An 18,230-nucleotide genomic window follows, 5' to 3' on the forward strand; every position below is an offset into this window, starting at 1 on the left:
GCTGTTTTCCCACTGTGGAGGAGATCCAACGCGAATAACAGAAGTTGCTTGACAGGCTTCAAGAACGCGACTTCCAGGAGACATTCCAAAAATGACATACTCGCTGGGATCAATGTTTATCTGCCCAAGGGGACTACTTTGAAGGGGAAGGCAGCCAAATTTAAATCGGGTAATTCTATTTCCATTTATGGGATAGATCTCAGAATTGAATGACTACACCTCGTATGGAGAATAGAACCTGTAAAGAGGACAGACAGAATAAGAAATGAAGCTGTGTTGAAAGGAATGGAGGAAGAAAGAATGATTCTAAAACTGACCAGTAAAAGGAAAAGGAATTGGTTGAGTCACTGGCTGAGGAGAAACTGCCTACTGAAGGATGCACTGGAGATAATGGTGAACGGGAGAAGAGTTCGGGTCAAAAGAATATATCTAATGATAGACCATATTAATATATGGTTCACAGGAGACAAAGGGGAAGGCAGAAAATAGAAGAGATTGAAGAAAGCTGGATTTGCAGTGAAAGACCTGCCCTTGGGAAGAACAGTGAATGAAATTAATGAAGATTTAATTGGTTATTTAACGACATTGAATCAGCTACTACATTATTTAGCGTAGATGGAGTTGGCAATAGCTGTATTCTTCTGAATTTCAAATTCCCTTGAGTCTGTATTTAATGTTTTACTACTTGGTAAATTCGTGGCCTTCTCTTGTTCAAGAATTGTTTCGATTTGTGATGTGTTGCAGCAAGCGTGTACTCGATTGTCTCGCCTGTAGGATACGTTCTGGGAGGCACTATCACGGACTTTTGTGGGCGACGCCGGACCATCATACTAGGACACATATGCTACATCGTGGGGTGGATCGCAATCGCAGCGGCCCAGAACATCAGCACGATTTTAGTTGGAAGAATTATAGAAGGAGTTGCAAAGGGTCTTACTGCTATAACCGGATTTGTAAGTAACAACTAAGTAACATTAAGCTTTAAGGTGAAGTGTTTGCTAAATCCCACCGACAATCATCAATTTCTTTATATAAATATGTATAATTATTTCCGACGAAATGGGGTTTTCTAAAAATGTAATGCCATAAAATGACCATAATGTAAGTAATGCAGTAAAAAGAGGCCATGAGGCATTTCTCTTACTACTCACTATATCTTCCAAAATGACTAGACTTGCGTTAATTTTAAGTAAGTAATGTAGAAGTTTTTACACCCCAATATCTTTGTCTGAACAGATTTTCTGAATATGGATGCATATTTCATAGATAGGAAGTATTTTCTATATAGGATATTAAAGACATAAAATACATTTATTCTTAATGGACGTTATTCTGAAAAGATATATAGAATGGAAGTGAATTAACCTTGCTAATTGAAAGGGACGGTAGGTTACACGTAAATGAATAGAAAACCCTATATTATTTTTTGATTAATTGCACAGTTCCTTAAAAAATTAAGTTTGAAGTTTCAGCAGTCCGACAACATCGTTACTAACACATTCTACTATTGATACAGATGTAAGAGGTCAACGAACTCGGTGAGTCTCCGTACGTAAGCTGCTACCTGCCAAGATGTTGCCACCCGTTCGCTTCGTGCAATGGCTTGAATTTTGTGTTTTCTAAAATTAAATTTGCACGAAAACCGTGTATGCTATTGAAATATGCCAGGGAGATAAATGATTTTTTATTAGATTTTCTATCGATATGGAGAAAAATCACGATCCTATTCGCAATATTTACCGAATAAGAGATTTCTGAAAAAAAAAAAAAACTATAAACTTTCCACCAATATGATATTATAGGGTTTTGTTACATTCAAGAATAGCTATTCGTTCTGGAAATCTGCAAGGCTATTTCACTTCCACCCTTTACAGGCCTATATATAGCTATATCGTGACCCTCTATAACGAAGGGGATGGATAATGAATATGATCTGAAGTCTGATTAGTATAATATGTATCTAGTCAGCGATGTATGTAATGGAGGGAAAAAATAACTGACCATCCTACTCTATTATCTCCTGTCTTAGTTGCCTCATGAGTGATGCCTTGTTGGTGTTATTTCTCGGATCCAGATCTGTCTTCAGACAGTGCCTAAACAATGAATGTGAGAAATTCGTCCGAGAATAATCATTTTAAATAGACAACCAACCAGACGACACGCCTATAACCAATTCCTCGATTACATACTGTAATTATTATGATCATGTATCTAATTTCAGTCTCTTGTCTCTACATAGACTGAAATAATGTATTCTCTAGTATTTGTGGTTTCCAGTAGTAAGACTGGTTCCATATATACTTTCCTGTTATTTCTCAATAAAATCGTTCTCTCACTCACTCACTCACTCACTCACTCACTCACTCACTCACTCACTCACTCACTCACTCACTCACTCACTCACTCAATCTCTCTTCACATTTCTACAGATATGTACATATGTATATATTATTCAATGTGTAATTTAATAGAGTAAAATGCAAACAAACACTTTACTAGATATAGGAGGGAAGAGGAGTATTGCATCCATGTACATAAACTAGGATATATTAGGATTTTCAGTTTGATAATAATTTTCGTTAGGTTTTTATTTACTAAAAATACAGTATAGTAGTAACAATAATAGTGCTTTTACTCACTAACTGAACTATCCAAGCGACGTATTCATTATGCAATGTATAGTACACTGTCTACAGCATAAATTGAAAAATAAACAAAATCTGGATATTTAAAGAAATTGTTGAAAACGATGACCGTTCATTTCTATAAAGGCTACAGTTCTTTTGTGTACATATTATCGAAAAAATGTTTAAGCATATCTTCTGAAATTTAATGTACTGTTTCTGAAATGTAATTCTTCAATTCTTCTATTGTTGTAGGATGTTTAACCAACACAACTGTTTTACAGTAACCCCAAAAGGAATAATGCAAAGCATCAGTCGACACGGGGGGCCATAATCCAGTGCCTCTTGAAATAATTCTATACATATTCTACATCACAGTACCTAACTTACGTATTGTAAATTCAATCTTCACTTCTGTCCGATTCGCACAAATAAATTGACACAGATTGCTATCTACTGTTCGTCCAAGTAGTTGGGTCGCAGGGTCGTAGAAAGGGGGAAATCACGTGACAGTTACTTAACGATGCCCTTTCATTTAAATTATTTTAAACAGTTGTATAATATTACGTAGAAGTCGAATTCCTGACAGCAGATTTTTTCAGGAAAGAGTTCACAGCCCATCCACTAGCTTTACAGAGGGGCCACTAGAAACGGGTGGGGGAATCCGGTAAGTGACGTAACGAAACGGACACAACCTGTGAGAAAATATGACTCAATAATGAATGCACTTTATTCACTGGAAAATACGACTATATTTCTGGAACGTACTATACTCACTCAGTACTGTATACTGTGACCATACGATAACTTAGACTGCATATACGGCCTTGGTTCTATGTGCAGTAGGGGAAGTTTACTAATAGAAACGGTGGGAGTGAAGTACATTAAAAACTGAAGTAAATATAAAATGATGTCCCTGTATAATGCATATTAACACTGTATTGTAGTGTATTTTATTGTGTATTCGCGTATATACGGGTGTTCATTTCAAAGTGTGTCAAGACGTCACTGTTGTGAGTCAGCGATTTGAAGCGAGTTTCAGCTTTTATGTCAGAGAAGTTGCCTATTAATCAAGGCGTTCAATCTGAACTGAAGAACGTGTACAGTGTAACTTGAACGTCGTAGCAACAGATGGCGGTCTGTAAAATCTATGTGCTACCATAACCTCTTTCGAACTGTGTTTTGCGCGGGCAAGTCGTACGCAGGGTATTTGTTATTATCGGTTGCGTACGGCAACATTCCACAGTACAAATCAAATGCACCGTGTCCATGTTAACCGTCGAAGTTAATGTCAACAAATACGTAAGTAATCGTCTTCACCCTCTCCCCATATCCCGACAGTAAGAAAAAAAACTCACCTCAGTACGTGTTTCCAAACATTTCACATTCGTGCCACCACAGGCGTTCCGTACGTATCGGTAAGTACTCTTCAGAATGAACGCCGTATTTGCTAGGTAACTTTTCTGGCACATAGGTAATACGCCTCTGCGGAAGTGTAGGAAGATTGAATTCTCTAGGCTCATCGACTAGCCACATGACGACATACAGTGAGCGATGACATACTTTGAACTCAACACGCAGTAGATGAGCAGTAGGTCGTGCACGAAGTGAAAGCTGGAACTAATGTTATAATAATAATAATAATAATAATAATAATAATAATAATAATAATAACAATAATAATAATAATACAATTTAAATAATAAATTTATTATTATTACTATTATTATCACTATTATTATTATTAAATTATTATTATTATTATTATTATTATTATTATTACTACAATTTATGATGTTGCTTCTGTAGTATGTACCCCCAATATAAGTCTTGTCATTACATTTGATTCGCAGTATCAGTATAGCTAAGAATGCTTGATTTCTTTCATGCTAATACTGTAATGTTTTTTAAAAGTTACCTCGTTTATAAAGAGTTAATTGATTTCACGAGGACTGCATCCGAGATGGATCCTTCCACTTAAGTCGTTTAGGTCCACTATACTTCTTATATGCGATCACTGCCTAAGTCCAAAGGAAGGCCTGAGTGACATTCGTGAATCCGACGTTTTCAAGTAGGCCTATGCCATTTATGAAGAAATTACGCTCTATTTTTTTACAATGCCAACAAGTAAATCAAAATCTCTTTGAATTATGAAATCTCTTCAATGGCGTCCTTATGAATTGCTTCGCACAGCTAACTCCTTTAAACGTTCTTAATCTAGTGAGTTTCGTTGATAAGATTTAACTCATTTCTTAGTACTGTATCATTGCTCTGTTCCCGCGGTTGAAATTGGGGCTGTAAATAAAGTTATGCCAGTTTGTGTACTTCTGATAGAGCTGTTTTCAGGCCGTATTCAAAGACTTCCATTGTCAAACAGATTCAAAAATCTATTTCGACTTTGTCGACTTATATTTAAAACCTATTTTGTTCATACGAGCTTGCGCCGCCTGGAATATCATCTGCTTGGCGACGCAAAACATTATTAAAAAAAAAAAGAAAAAGACAAGCTGCCGCCCAAATCAAAGACACGACCGACAAGTAGTGACTGTTGCTTGAGTCATCGATGGGACTACCGTTCTGTGAATTATTTCTCTAATCAAACTACCAGCGACCACGTAAATAAAATCCCACGCCCCTGACTCCTATAATCCTCTAAGACATTACCTTGTTTGTCTCATAGGTTTACACGGATGAGATGTCCGACCCTAGACTGAGGGGTGCATTCTCTATTTCCATGAAGATCTCCGTTCTGTTGGGCATTCTACTCATTCTGGGTCTAGGCACGTTCTTGCATTGGAGAACCGCTACGGCGATCGCCCTTTCCGGAGATATTGTTGCTCTCCTGGGCTTCGTGTTCTACATGCCAGAGACTCCATCCTGGCTCGTCAGGAAGGGTCGCCTCAGGGATGCACATGCGTCTCTCACCAAGTTATGGGGACCGGGACATGAGACACAAGTGAGTAGACAAGGTCAATCATCGGCTCATCGCTTGTTGCAACATCTCCTTATGTCTGTACTTCACCAGAAGTAACTCAAGACAGTTAACTGTTGGAAAATGAATAAAATTTCACATTTGTGTTCAACTGCTCTGGATTATCCGAGACTATAAAACAACAATACAGAAATATCTTAAGAATGGTGAAACTGCAATGGAAAGAAAAAACAAAATAATCAAAGGAAATATTCTGCACATCCAATCAACATCTACATCAATTCCTTCATTTCCTACAAGGAATATAGAGCATCCACAAAATTCCTCCATTTCATTCTATGTTGCGTCAGTTTCTTCCCTTCTTTCGTAATTTCTTAAATAATAATTATTATCCGTCTCCTAGTTTGGTTTGGCCTTCCCCTTCTTCATTCACTTGAGGATTCCAGTTTACGGTAATAGCTATGCTATGTAACCAAACTTTTTCTGGTAATTTTTGCATTTTCAAGAATAATTGGTGTGAACCTATATTATAATTAAGCATCCTGCGACCAAAAATTGCTTTTTTATTTTTGTTTGTATATCTGTCTGGATGTTTGTTACTTTTTCACGCGATAATGGCTGAACCGATTTATATGAAAATTGGAATATCAATTAAGTTCGTTCTATCTAGATTATGACTTTCAAAATACTTTATTTAAATGGGGGGTTATAAAGGGGCCTGAAATAAATCGAAATATCTCGCTTATTATTGATTTTTATGAAAAATATTACGTAAGAAAATGTTTCTTTAAAAATGATTTTCAGTAAGTTTTATTCTATGAAAAATTTGATGACTGATATTTAACGAGATACATGAGTTTTAAAACAAAAATGCGTTTTATCATCGCCGCCTCAGACTAATAGGCTATAAAGAAATGAAAACAAATGACTTCATCTATAAGGGGCCTTGCACAACAACAAACGGAAGCTATTCATTTAACACTATGTTATAGGGATATCATTGTATGATTGGAACATATAAATGTTTATCAATATTAACATACAGAGAATGTTTGTGTGTTTGCATGAAGTAATGTCAGAAGCTGCTTAACCGATTTGTATCATTATTATTTCACCATTTGAAACTATGGTCTCTAGATGAACACAATGTTATATGCTATGACGGCAACTCCTGAGTGAATCGAGGACAAGTAGGATTAAAATAAATTCTTACGCACAGAAAACTTGATATCCTGTCGAAATATTATACTACTTGATTATTTAAACTGTATTTGGTCAACATAAAATACTCTAATTTTGTACACTTTTGTTTCTTATTGTCCACAGAACATAATATTCTTAAGAGTTTTGTCGCAAAGATGAGTATTTATGTACTATATTTATTTTCATATCAGAGGATTATCGAACAACGAGAGTGTATTGATGTAATATGCAGTAATAGTACGTTAGCTTAGCATTCCATAATTTTATAATCCAAATGTTAACCATGCTCATTTGAATTGTGTTAGAATAGATAAAATGAATAAACTATGCAATAAATGCAATGCAAAAACATGGAGTAATGAGCCAAACGGATTATATTGCGCTGTTGTAAAAGTTGTTCCTCCTGAGATTCAAGAGTCCCCAGAACCAATTAAAACCTTACTTGTCGTAGTACATCCGTTATCAACACACTTTTTATATAATACAATACAGTATAACACCTTATTCCATCGTTTGGTGCAAAAGAAAAATATATAAGCTCAATTCTATACTATCATTTAAAGTTCAAGGATAGGCTTATCATTTAGCCTAATTGTAAATCTTCTGTCAGCTGAAAGTAAGAACCTAAGTATATTCCATTCCAGACGCTGATCAATTGTCTATTAGGTCTAATATACGTAGTATCTATCTTAAAAGCAGAATTGACTGAACAACTCCAGAAAGTATTACATAAAAATAACAGTTAAATTCATAGTTTTAAATACAACTTTCAAAATGATTCAGGTGCAAACGACCTACAACATACAAAAAGCTATTATTCATTAAGTAACTACAAAACTGTATGATTTAAGTCAATATTTATTTCTAACAAGTGCAGCGAAGCGCAAGAATGTAGGTAGTTTTTAATAAGATTTATTGTCTCTCCTTAATGTATTTCCAATTCTTTCTAATTGCATTTTCATTCATTTCCAATTTAATTCCTAGTTTACGCTTTTTCTGGTCATCCGCTTCTTTGCCATAATATACTTTCTAAACTTCAACTTTTTGTGAATACTCGCAAGTTATTTTCATCAACTTTATTTATTTGTCTGCCAGCTTTTACATCGATATAATTAAAATGACTCGGCGTTACAGTTGAAGATCTTCAACTTGGTACGCCTCAATAATTGGAACTTAATATCCAGATTTCACACAATTGCACAAAGAGACATTTCGCTTGATTTATTCTACATACTTACAACAACTCGAGAGAGCCATACCCAAGGACAACGATAAATAATTAGCTCTTCACGCAAAGACTCTTTCAAACTTCTCTCCTTTTCGTTCCTTGCCCTCTTCTTCTCTTTCTCGTCTTTTTTGCATCCTCATATTCCTACTATTCCTTTTGTTGTACACAGTTTATATGTTAGTTGATGAAATAAATGGAAATTTATTAATTATATCCTAAAGTTTTTATCCCCATTTGAAAAAATTTAAATCCTTTATAATTTACATGGATATACGATCAAGTAAAGACAAACGCCTAGAAGAACTTGAAATGTAGATATGGAGAAGAATGGAGCGTGTGAAATGGACAGATAGAATAGGAAATGAAACTATGCCAGGAAGAATGGATGAAGAAAGAATAATGCTGAAAGTGATGAAGAAAAGAAAAGGAATTGGCTGAGTCACTGGATAAGAAGAAACTGATTCCTGAAGGATATACTGGGACGAATAGTGAACGTAAAAAAGTGCGGGGCAGAAGATGATATCAGATGACACACACCATTAAGATAATGGATCAAATGCGGAGCCTGAGAGATGGCATAAAATAGGAAAGATTGGAGAATGCAGGTTTGCAGTGAAAGACTTGTGCTTGGGCAGAACACTATGATTGAATTATATTGACTATTACACTTTTACTACTTTTGACCAATAAAACGGTACGAAAGGACATATTTCAACCAATCATGGCTGCTTATCGCACAATTTTATCGCGTCACTAGCATTTGTTTAATTTTATCGCGTCCCTAGCATTTGTTTCTTTGTTTGCCAACATTTCAATCTGCGCTGGTCTGGACGTGAAAAAAAAATATACAGAAAATTACAAACCACTCCAGTCGATGCACAGCAGTTTCAAATATGACTCGCATTGGCATTCAAGAACAAGAATTAATTAAGATCACTGGTCATACTTATGCATCTTCCCTGAAATCCTATTCATTCGGAAATCCTGAATAAGTTGAGGAGTACACCATGTAGGCCTACATCAACGAGTTCCACTTCTTCTACGCACACGTCCAATATAACATCAACTGAACCACCAACCACTAAAACATTCAAATTTGAAAATAGTACATTCATATTCCTTTTAAAATTATTCATGTTTATTTTTTATGCCATCGTCGTTAATTAAAACTTTTCTAACACTTGTATATATTATTTAGGTTATATTATAGCTTCTCCTATACGATATTATGGATAGTCACGTATCGGAGATTGCTTAATATTAAGATTTATTGAAAATCATCTGTCAAGTGACGTTGATTACTGGGATTCGGATAATTGAAGTGAAAATGCAACTGTTTTAATAAAAATGAAACAATCAACAAAGCCTTCTTGACTAGTAACACTGCCATCGTGATCTAGATCGAGAAGGCATTGCTAGTAATCGTCTGCAGAGTTCAATGAAGATTCCATAGTTGGCACAACTGATAGCAAGATAACAGCTAATCATAACACACTGCTGCCATCTAGCATGCATCTAGCGTAATATTTGTAATGTTGAGATGGTACAATAATACATTTGAAGACAGTTGTATTTTCGTAAGTCATTTAATATTTTATTGTATTGGAGCACTACGTTACTTCTAATCTTTATATACTTTCTTCTAATCGTGAAATAGTCAATTAAATTCCACTCGAGTTTTGATTTTCTATAGATAAATCAAAACCTCTAGTGAGATTACTGCTGACTAAATCAGAAGGTAGTATAGCAGCAAGACTACTTGTATCCACAGGAGATTTTGAGCATTTAAGTGTTCTAGGTTTACAGTTGATATTAATATTTTATTGCTTCTGGTATCATGATTGTGAATTACATTATTACTGCTAAATAAACTTTTTTCATTGTCATAGAACGTAACTGTTTTTATATTAAAATTAAAATCAATATTAATATTTTTTTAGACTTCAACATGTCTCCCAAAGAATTGCTTGACTATACATCAAAAGTTAGTCTCAAAATTGGTTTTTGTATGACAAAAACTCTGTTAATTTTACATGCAGGACTCCAAAATAGAGCATTATGCGAGAGAATGCAATGTCGAAGTGCAATATAAAGGTTGAGGAGATCCTTATAGTCTATAAAATTTGTTAGACATCTTATCGGAAGACATAGTTGATTGTTTTACGGCATAGTGTAGCTGCTACAGACTGATTTTGATGGAGTTTCAATTATATTTTTCTTAGCTAATTTGTTTCAAAACCCAAGCAGGTGAAAACCATTAAAATTAGATGGTAGTCCCAAAAGTAGTTCCGCTTATCAATACATTCCCATTAGACACTAATAGAATGGAGAATCATCCTGTACTATCTGCATTGCATATTAAGTATTATCATTTGTTGTGATTGCATTTCTCTTCTGTTATAGGAAGCTGGCGTGTCATAACTTGAGGAAATTGATTTTTAAATCATTCTGTACCGCTAAGTCCTGCATTCTCCTCAGTATGTCGAAAAATTTTGAAGAAGGGCAAATCGATTTATTCATTACTGATATGAGTAGGAGTATTTAGATAGCCTATTGATGTATTTTGTAATAATTAGTTTAATCAATAATAATTAAAGCGTAAAAATTAACTTACAGTGTTTTTGATGCAGGTGCAGAATGACATCAAGATAATATCAGGGAGGATGAAGTTAAAAGAAGAGAAAATCAAAATCCGAAATGGAAAAACATTCAACTTACAGCATTTCATCTCATCTGTACGTGGATACTTTAGATGCTACATAATCAAGTCCTTCTTCATCGCTTTGATCTTCCTATTGTTCCAGTGTTTCTGGGGAAACGGTATTATTACAGCTTACAAGGTGGAAATTATTTCAAAGTTGAAAGGAAATGCTGACTGGATGAACAGTTACATAATATCTCTAGTTGCTACAGTGATAGAAATAATCTCCCTGGTGATACTCTCTTTATTACTTCTGGTGACAGGCAGGCGGGCTTTGGGATTGGTGTCAGGAATAGGAATGGTTCTATGTAGCTCTGTTTTGATTGGAGTGTTATACTACGAGGGAACAGCGGATGTTCCTACTAATCAGAAGGCTCTAGTCTGGGTCAAGATATTATTCTTCTTCGGCTACAACTTCGCTGCAATGATAGGATTGGGAATATTGTCTTTGATTATGATGGGCGAAATGTTACCTTCCAAAGTAAGAGGGGTGGGTACTGGGTTGATTGTGGGGATATACGATGTGATGGTTGGAGTCAGCCTAGCATTGTATCCTACGATTATCAACGCGTTCGGTATCAGAGGACTCTTCCTTATATTTGGAATATCAGCCCTTGCCTGTACTCTATTTGTTTACTTGTTCATACCAGAAACCCATCGTAAGAGACTTGAAGAAATCGAAATGTATTTCCATCAACCGAACATTTTGTGGATAACGGGTACCGGATACATGAAAGTGCAGCAAAAGGAAATCACTTCTGTAACAAGTTAATTCTCAAATATAGAAATTTGCTCTGATGCAAACAATAAGCGAATATCATTTTATTTATTATATTCCAGAGATCTTACATTAGCATTGAAGCCTTAAGATGTGGAACAAGTACAATTTTACAAGATTACAATTTTCTGGCGAGATGAAGTGAGGTGAGGCCAAGTATTCACTATAGGTTGCCTGGCATTTGCCTTAAGGTTGGGGAAAATTTCAGAAAAATTCCAACCAGGTAATCAGATCAAACGGGGATTTAACTCAAGCCCGAGTCTGCCGACTGAGCTATGTTGGGGCTCTACAAAAATGTTATACTACATAGCAATCATATTATTCAATTTAAAAACCAACAGAATTATTCATCAGCTGAGCTATAGAATATAATATATGGCAAGTAATTTATTTCAATTTAAAAGTATAAACAATTTAATCAGTTGAAATATACACTATCTCTCAAAAAGTAATTGGGCACTGTTTTTGCTCCTTTAGAACCTTGTGGTACCACCTCTTGTTGCTATAACAGCAGCCACCCTGTCAGGCATGCTCTCCACTAGTTTGTGTAGGATATCCACTGGAATGCATCGCCATTCCTCTTGCAACATGGCACTCAGTTGGGCAGTGGAAGATGGCCGCATCTCCCGAGACCTCAATCGGTGGTCCAATTCTTCCCAAAGGTGCTCAATGAGATTGAGATCAGGACTCTGTGCAGGCCAGTCCAACCGGTGAACAGTTGTGTAGAATTTATGTGTACGTAGAAATTTGGTTAATTCTGGTCTAAATCTTTTCTCATGGTCCTTCAAAACTTTAGGATAATTAAAATGATATAGTTTTTTGTTATCATTAACTGTACGTTCGAAAATAATAATCTTCACCGATGTCATCATTAATCAGGGTAAGCTGCATACAGAAATAATGTTCCCTTTCTATTTTCAAGTTGATGTTGATGTTTTGAAATTTTACTCTGTCGTCTTGTATTTTATCTGTCTCTTGAAGAAAACCTTAAGCCAGTAATAGCATTGCTGTTCTACTTCTATTAATTGTACTTTCTTCGCTTCTAAAGAAGTATTTTGGTCTTGAGATTCTTTATTCATGCCGCTACTCCTGGTACACACTTATACTCACGTTTACCGCGGTCAAATGACTCAATAAGTTAGGTAGATTCGCACTCCAAGCCGAGCAGAACTTGTCCGAGGCGAACTGATTCTGCGACAGAAACTAACATATGTGGCCAGAACAGGATTATTCATGTTGAAAGTCGAGTGAGTCCGGCCCGGGCCGAGTGTGTCCGAGCCGAGAGAATTGAATCAAACTACAGCGATACTAAAGTCCGGTCGCTCTAATTTCCGGCAGCCAATCACGTTACAGGTCGCTACATTTAAACGTGTGCGTCTTGTTATTCGCTGGTGAAGATGTTAAGCATTTCCTAAGGCTGGATAAATACTTAATATATTCGCCCTCCATTTTGTCTCTTTCGTTGGCGTTCGCAAAAAAGCACACGAAGACTTTATTTGCCGCTCAATTATTTGCTGAATTACAGTGCGTTTAATTTATTATCATAGGAGCTACAACATGATAATGTTTAACGGCGTTGCAAATAGATTCCTCGTCTGGTAGCTCGGCAAGAAAGAACAAAAATGGCGAACGATTCTACCTACCTAGACTTTATAGAGTCTTCACTTCCTAAGGCGTAAGCAAAGAGGAAAAGTCACGCCGGGAATAACAGCGTCGCGACCAAAACATGTTGGGACAAAATGTTTAGTTTTGACATCTAACACCTTTGAGTTATGAAGACAGTGGCTTTATGAATAAGACTGAGAGGAAATGAATTTATTATTTGAGCGATTTTTATTTTACGGGTTTGGAACGGGTTTTCTGCGTTTTATGTATTTTTAGTGCACATGCAAGGTATCCTTCCCCATTTCATTAAGTCCTGAGTTGTTTTTTTATATATATCATATACACTGATAAAAAAAGTTTTCATATTTGAAAATGTTTTAGTTCTGGGTACGTCCGGTAAACGTTGTTGCATTTCTTTCTCTTCGTATGAACTTTGAAACGCATTACATTTGTATTACTGCCAATGTGTTTATTCAGTCACCAGTAGTAGAGACACTGGTTGCGAGGGTGACCTGAAGTTGTGCAGTTGAATAGGGAGTGAAGATACTGTTTTACCGTGTTGTTTACAGTACCACACATTACGGCAGCCGTCAGCAGAAATGTCATCGCAAAGCCTGTTACTAAGTGAGGATGCAGGGCAGGCAAGGAATACACATCCCCCCTCCCAACCAACTCTTTGCAGGTCATTGTGCAAGCAGCTACCAGTGGCGTAACATATAACCAGTTAAGCATGGCTCTGTCCAAAGTTAGGAAACGTGTATTTAAAGAAGAATGTGAGGAGACGTATTTTTCTAGTGCTTATTGAAACAATAGCATACGTTTTTTGTTCTCGAAAGTTTTAAAGGGCATTTATCAACACAATATTAAAAGTCATTATATGTATGTCATAAACAGGTTTCGAGACTTTGGACCCGATACAATAAGTTTACTGTGCTTGTACTATAGGTTGTTGACTCGCTGCAGGTAAGTAGAGATGTGTTGAGGTGACAACGTTGCTATTTAGAGTAGAGTACGGTAGTATGGGGAAACACACATATGTACATTCTGAAAGTAAATATACATTACACAATGACAATGTCAAAAGAATATGAAAAGCATTTATTCTCCTGTTTTTTATAAGCATTTGTGTTTAATTATACACAGTGTTAATGGTGGAAATGAACATGTAGCAATTTTAATTTCTTCATTTATTCTATTGGTCGTCTTTAGGAAGTGCAGTTACAGTACCGAATTGCAATGTACCTAATACAAGATACATTCTCAGTGTCTCAAACGTAAATCTTTTGGGTTATCTGCCAAACACAGTTTGTACTGTAGAAAGCTGCGCTCTACGCCACATGACGTGATAGGAGCAAAACGAAAAAACTTAACATCATTGCAGTCTCTAAGAGACAGTCCTTTATTCTCGGGTGACTCTATGCCCACTAATTTGCTATGTTACACTATGTTCCATATCCGTTATTTCTACATAAAATTGATTTCCACTCCTGTTTTACACGTTCAGTAACCGGTGTACTACATGTCTCATTAATTCTCTGCATCATTTTCTAAATTAATTTGAGGGCTTCCGGCATCTCTTGCGCTGACTTTTCTAACCGTATAATAGTTTCAGACACAGTTTGAAAATAGGTTTGTATGAAAACCAAATTATTCGTCAGAACCTTCAAATCCAGAGCGTTTTCCTTTACGTATTCTACAGTACCCCCACCCACTGTACGCTTTACCACTATACTCAGTAAGCCGTTATGCGGATTTCCCACTGAACTGCTCTATTGGGTCCGAAGTCTCGAAGCCTGGTCATAAAGAGCATCAGAAGAACACAGGTATTTATGAACATTTAAAATCTAAATTGCAGTACGAATGGCAATAGCAAAAAATTGTAGATATGTACGATACGGTGCGATCATTCATTACAATGATAGATACCTGGAAATCAAATATGAGGGAAAAACAGTTCTATCATTTCCCATGCTTACAATCTCTTTTTAAGGACCAATGCTCTTGACCTTCCATTCATTTTTACTACAGCTATTTAAAACATTGCTATTTTTCTTTTGGAGTGTTGTCATGGGATAACATCTCCATTCATGTCATATTCTTTTATAATATTTACTTATTGTCTATTGTAGACAGATTGTAAATGTGGCATAATTGTTTAAAAAAACAACAACAAAAAATCTCTTTCTGATATTTCTGAGTCAAATTTAAATAATTATGCTCATCTATTAGAAAATCTAAAAACAGAATTTCAACAACGGATACACACCTGTCGAGTAACGGTCAGCGCGTCTGGCTGCGAAACCAGATGGCCCGGGTTCGAATCCCGGTCGGGGCAAGTTACCTGGTTGAGGTTTTATCCGGGGTTTTCCCTCAACCCAATACGAGCAAATGCTGGGTAACTTTCGGTGTTGGACCCCGGACTCATGTCACCGGAATTATCACCTTCATTTTATTCGGACGCTAAATAACCGAGATGTTGATACGAGTCGTAAAATAACCCAATAAAAAAAAACATCGGAGATTCGGTGATTTTAAAGATATGGCAAATTATGTCTTACTTTTTGCTAATCCTTTGACCAAAGACATAAACAATGTTAAGCCAGAAATGCAGCAAGTAGTAGCTGATTTACAGAGTGACACATATTTACAAATGCGGTGCAAAGACATGTGTGGTTTAAATTTCTTTAAAATTCTGTCTACGAAAAATATGCTTCCCTTAGGTTATTTGCCGCCAATATAGCGGGTATGTTTGGTTCCACTTACAGTTGCGAACATTGTTTCTTTTTTTTTCAAAATGAAAACTTGCAAAATCACAACAAACATTTCGGCTCAAAGATGAAAGTTTATTGGCGATCTTGAGATTGGCTACTTGTGACATAAACTTAAAATTCTGTGACACCTTGATAGTTAGGGAACAGTAAATAATGAAGTTTGTAATGGTTGCACGCCACTGCCGCCTGAACGGGCCCTCTATCCTACCCACAACCATGCGACGCCATGTGTATTGCTGGTTGCATTGCCTGATGTCATCGTGAGTACAATTCTGCCGATGAAGGCCCGGTTCACACGAGCGGAATGTCTGCGGGACGGGAGCCGCGCGGCGACCGCACCATTTTCTATGGCACACTAATTTAAATGTAGCAGTTCACACAGGACGAACAGTCTGCGGCAGAGGCATGCAAGCCCCATCGCCCATAGAGGAACGGACGCCGCACGGTGGCCGCAAGTTCGTTATGGGCTATTGAATTACATTGTATCAATCACATGAGCGGACGCGGCAGTATGGCGCCGAGTGTCCAGACTACATATCTTAACTTTTATTAGAGCAGAGTCCACATCTGTGGAGTAACGGTCAGCGCGTCTGGCCGCGAAACCAGGTGGCCCGGGTTCGAATCCCAGTCAGGACAAGTTATCTGGTTGAGGTTTTTTCCGAAGTTTTTCCTCAAACCAATACGAGCAAATGCTGAGTAACTTTCGGTGCAGGACCCCGGACTTATTTCACCAGCATTATCACCTTCATTTCATTCAGATGCTAAATAACCTAGATGTTGATACAGCGTTGTAAAATAACCCAATTAAAAAAACGAGAGCAGGACTCGATACCTTAGGTATGCTTTGGCCCTTTGTGTGTTTATAGGCCTATATGCGACGGTTGTCCAAATATGAGAGGTGACCTGAGTGACATTCGTGAATCTGATGCTAAAAGGCGGGCCATCCTGCATCAGCCCCTAATAGAACTAGGTCCCGTTTCACGGACGAGTAGCCTGATAAGTCTCAGGGGCCGGAGCCCCAAGCCCTTCCTGTCATCGTCGGCTGACAGATAGGCTTCCTATCTGAGCCCCTGACAGAGCATACGGACTGATGAGCCCCAAACCTTCCTATATTAGCATCGGAAATCCGTAAGCCCTGCTACCCCCATAACTTCACCCCCATCTATCAGATCAGATGATAAATGAGGGAAAGGTAGAGAGTATTGGTGGAATGACAGAGGGAGACGGGAGTACCCCGAGAAAAACCCTCTGTAACGTCTGCTTGAGTCACAGTCAACATATCACACGTGTGTTGTAGTACTGGCTGTTGCAATTTTTTAGCTTGTAGTGGTGCATTGCGCATTGTGATTGTATTCAATGGGGATATGGATGTAGAGAATATTTGACAAGGACTACTTATTAACACATTTCCTTTCTGCGTTGGAATGTTCCATGGAAGTGTTCTGAAAATAAAACAAACGGTAACTTTTACATATTTCATTCCAGTAAACGTACAGTAATATATTTTCTCCAAAGCGAATACGAAATTAAATGCACTTATTACTTATTACAGTTTCATTTCAACAACTAAACGCATACAACTATTGGCATTAATTTGCCATAAATGTTATAGAAAGCATTCTATTGGAGGTATAGCCAGTCTTACGTTAATATATTCTTTCTGAAGGCATTTTTCAGAATATAAAACACTTCATCGAAGCTGGAAATTGTCATTTTGAAGTTAATTAAAATAAATTGATTCCTCCTTGTGCAACTAGTTAAACAACACACAAAAAGTCCCTTGTAATAAAGGACTGCTGACTACTGGATGTACTCATTGTCTTCATCTTTACTTTTCTTATCAATAATCGCATTTTGAAGTACACTAGTACTGCACGATGATCAGCATCTATGGCGACTGTCCACCTCAAATCCTTCCGCCCGTCTTTCATCGGCTCGTGTGGCCTCAGAATGGTGCGGCCGCCGCACAGTTGCTGCTCCTATGTAAAGGCTATTGGCTGGGCTATCACAGCTCTTTTCTGAAAACATTAATTTCTGTTAGGGATTGGACGTTTACGCAATATTATACAACAGTTTAAAATAACTTAAATAAAAGGGTCTCGTTAAGTAATTAACAGCCACGTGATTTCTCCCCATTCTAAGGCCCTGCGACAAAACCATTTGGACGGACAGTAGATAGCATGTCTGAGTAATATTATCTTTTCGGATCGAGCAGAAGTGAAGATTGAATTTACAGTACGTAAGTTACTCTTTTACAGAGTAGGTACAGTATTATTTCAACATGAGTTACTAGTATAAAGGACTAAACTGGTAATTGGAATTAGATGCACAAAAGAACTGAAGCTTTTATCGAAATGAACGGCCACCATTTTCAAAAATGTGTTTAAA

General features: G+C 36.9%; 1 protein-coding gene across 1 annotated transcript; it reads left to right on the forward strand.

Moving 5' to 3' along the window:
* The first annotated feature begins 5,319 nt into the window (after window positions 1-5,319).
* On the forward strand, window positions 5,320-11,701 carry LOC138708631 (facilitated trehalose transporter Tret1-like). Its single transcript, XM_069838729.1, has 2 exons — window positions 5,320-5,580; window positions 10,618-11,701. The coding sequence occupies exons 1-2, from the start codon at window positions 5,320-5,322 to the stop codon at window positions 11,458-11,460; spliced, it is 1,104 nt and encodes a 367-aa protein (XP_069694830.1). The 3' UTR covers window positions 11,461-11,701.
* Window positions 11,702-18,230: the final 6,529 nt, after the last annotated feature.

The sequence above is a fragment of the Periplaneta americana genome, chromosome 11, assembly GCF_040183065.1.
Source record: "Periplaneta americana isolate PAMFEO1 chromosome 11, P.americana_PAMFEO1_priV1, whole genome shotgun sequence".
NCBI classification, from domain to species: domain Eukaryota; kingdom Metazoa; phylum Arthropoda; class Insecta; order Blattodea; family Blattidae; genus Periplaneta; species Periplaneta americana.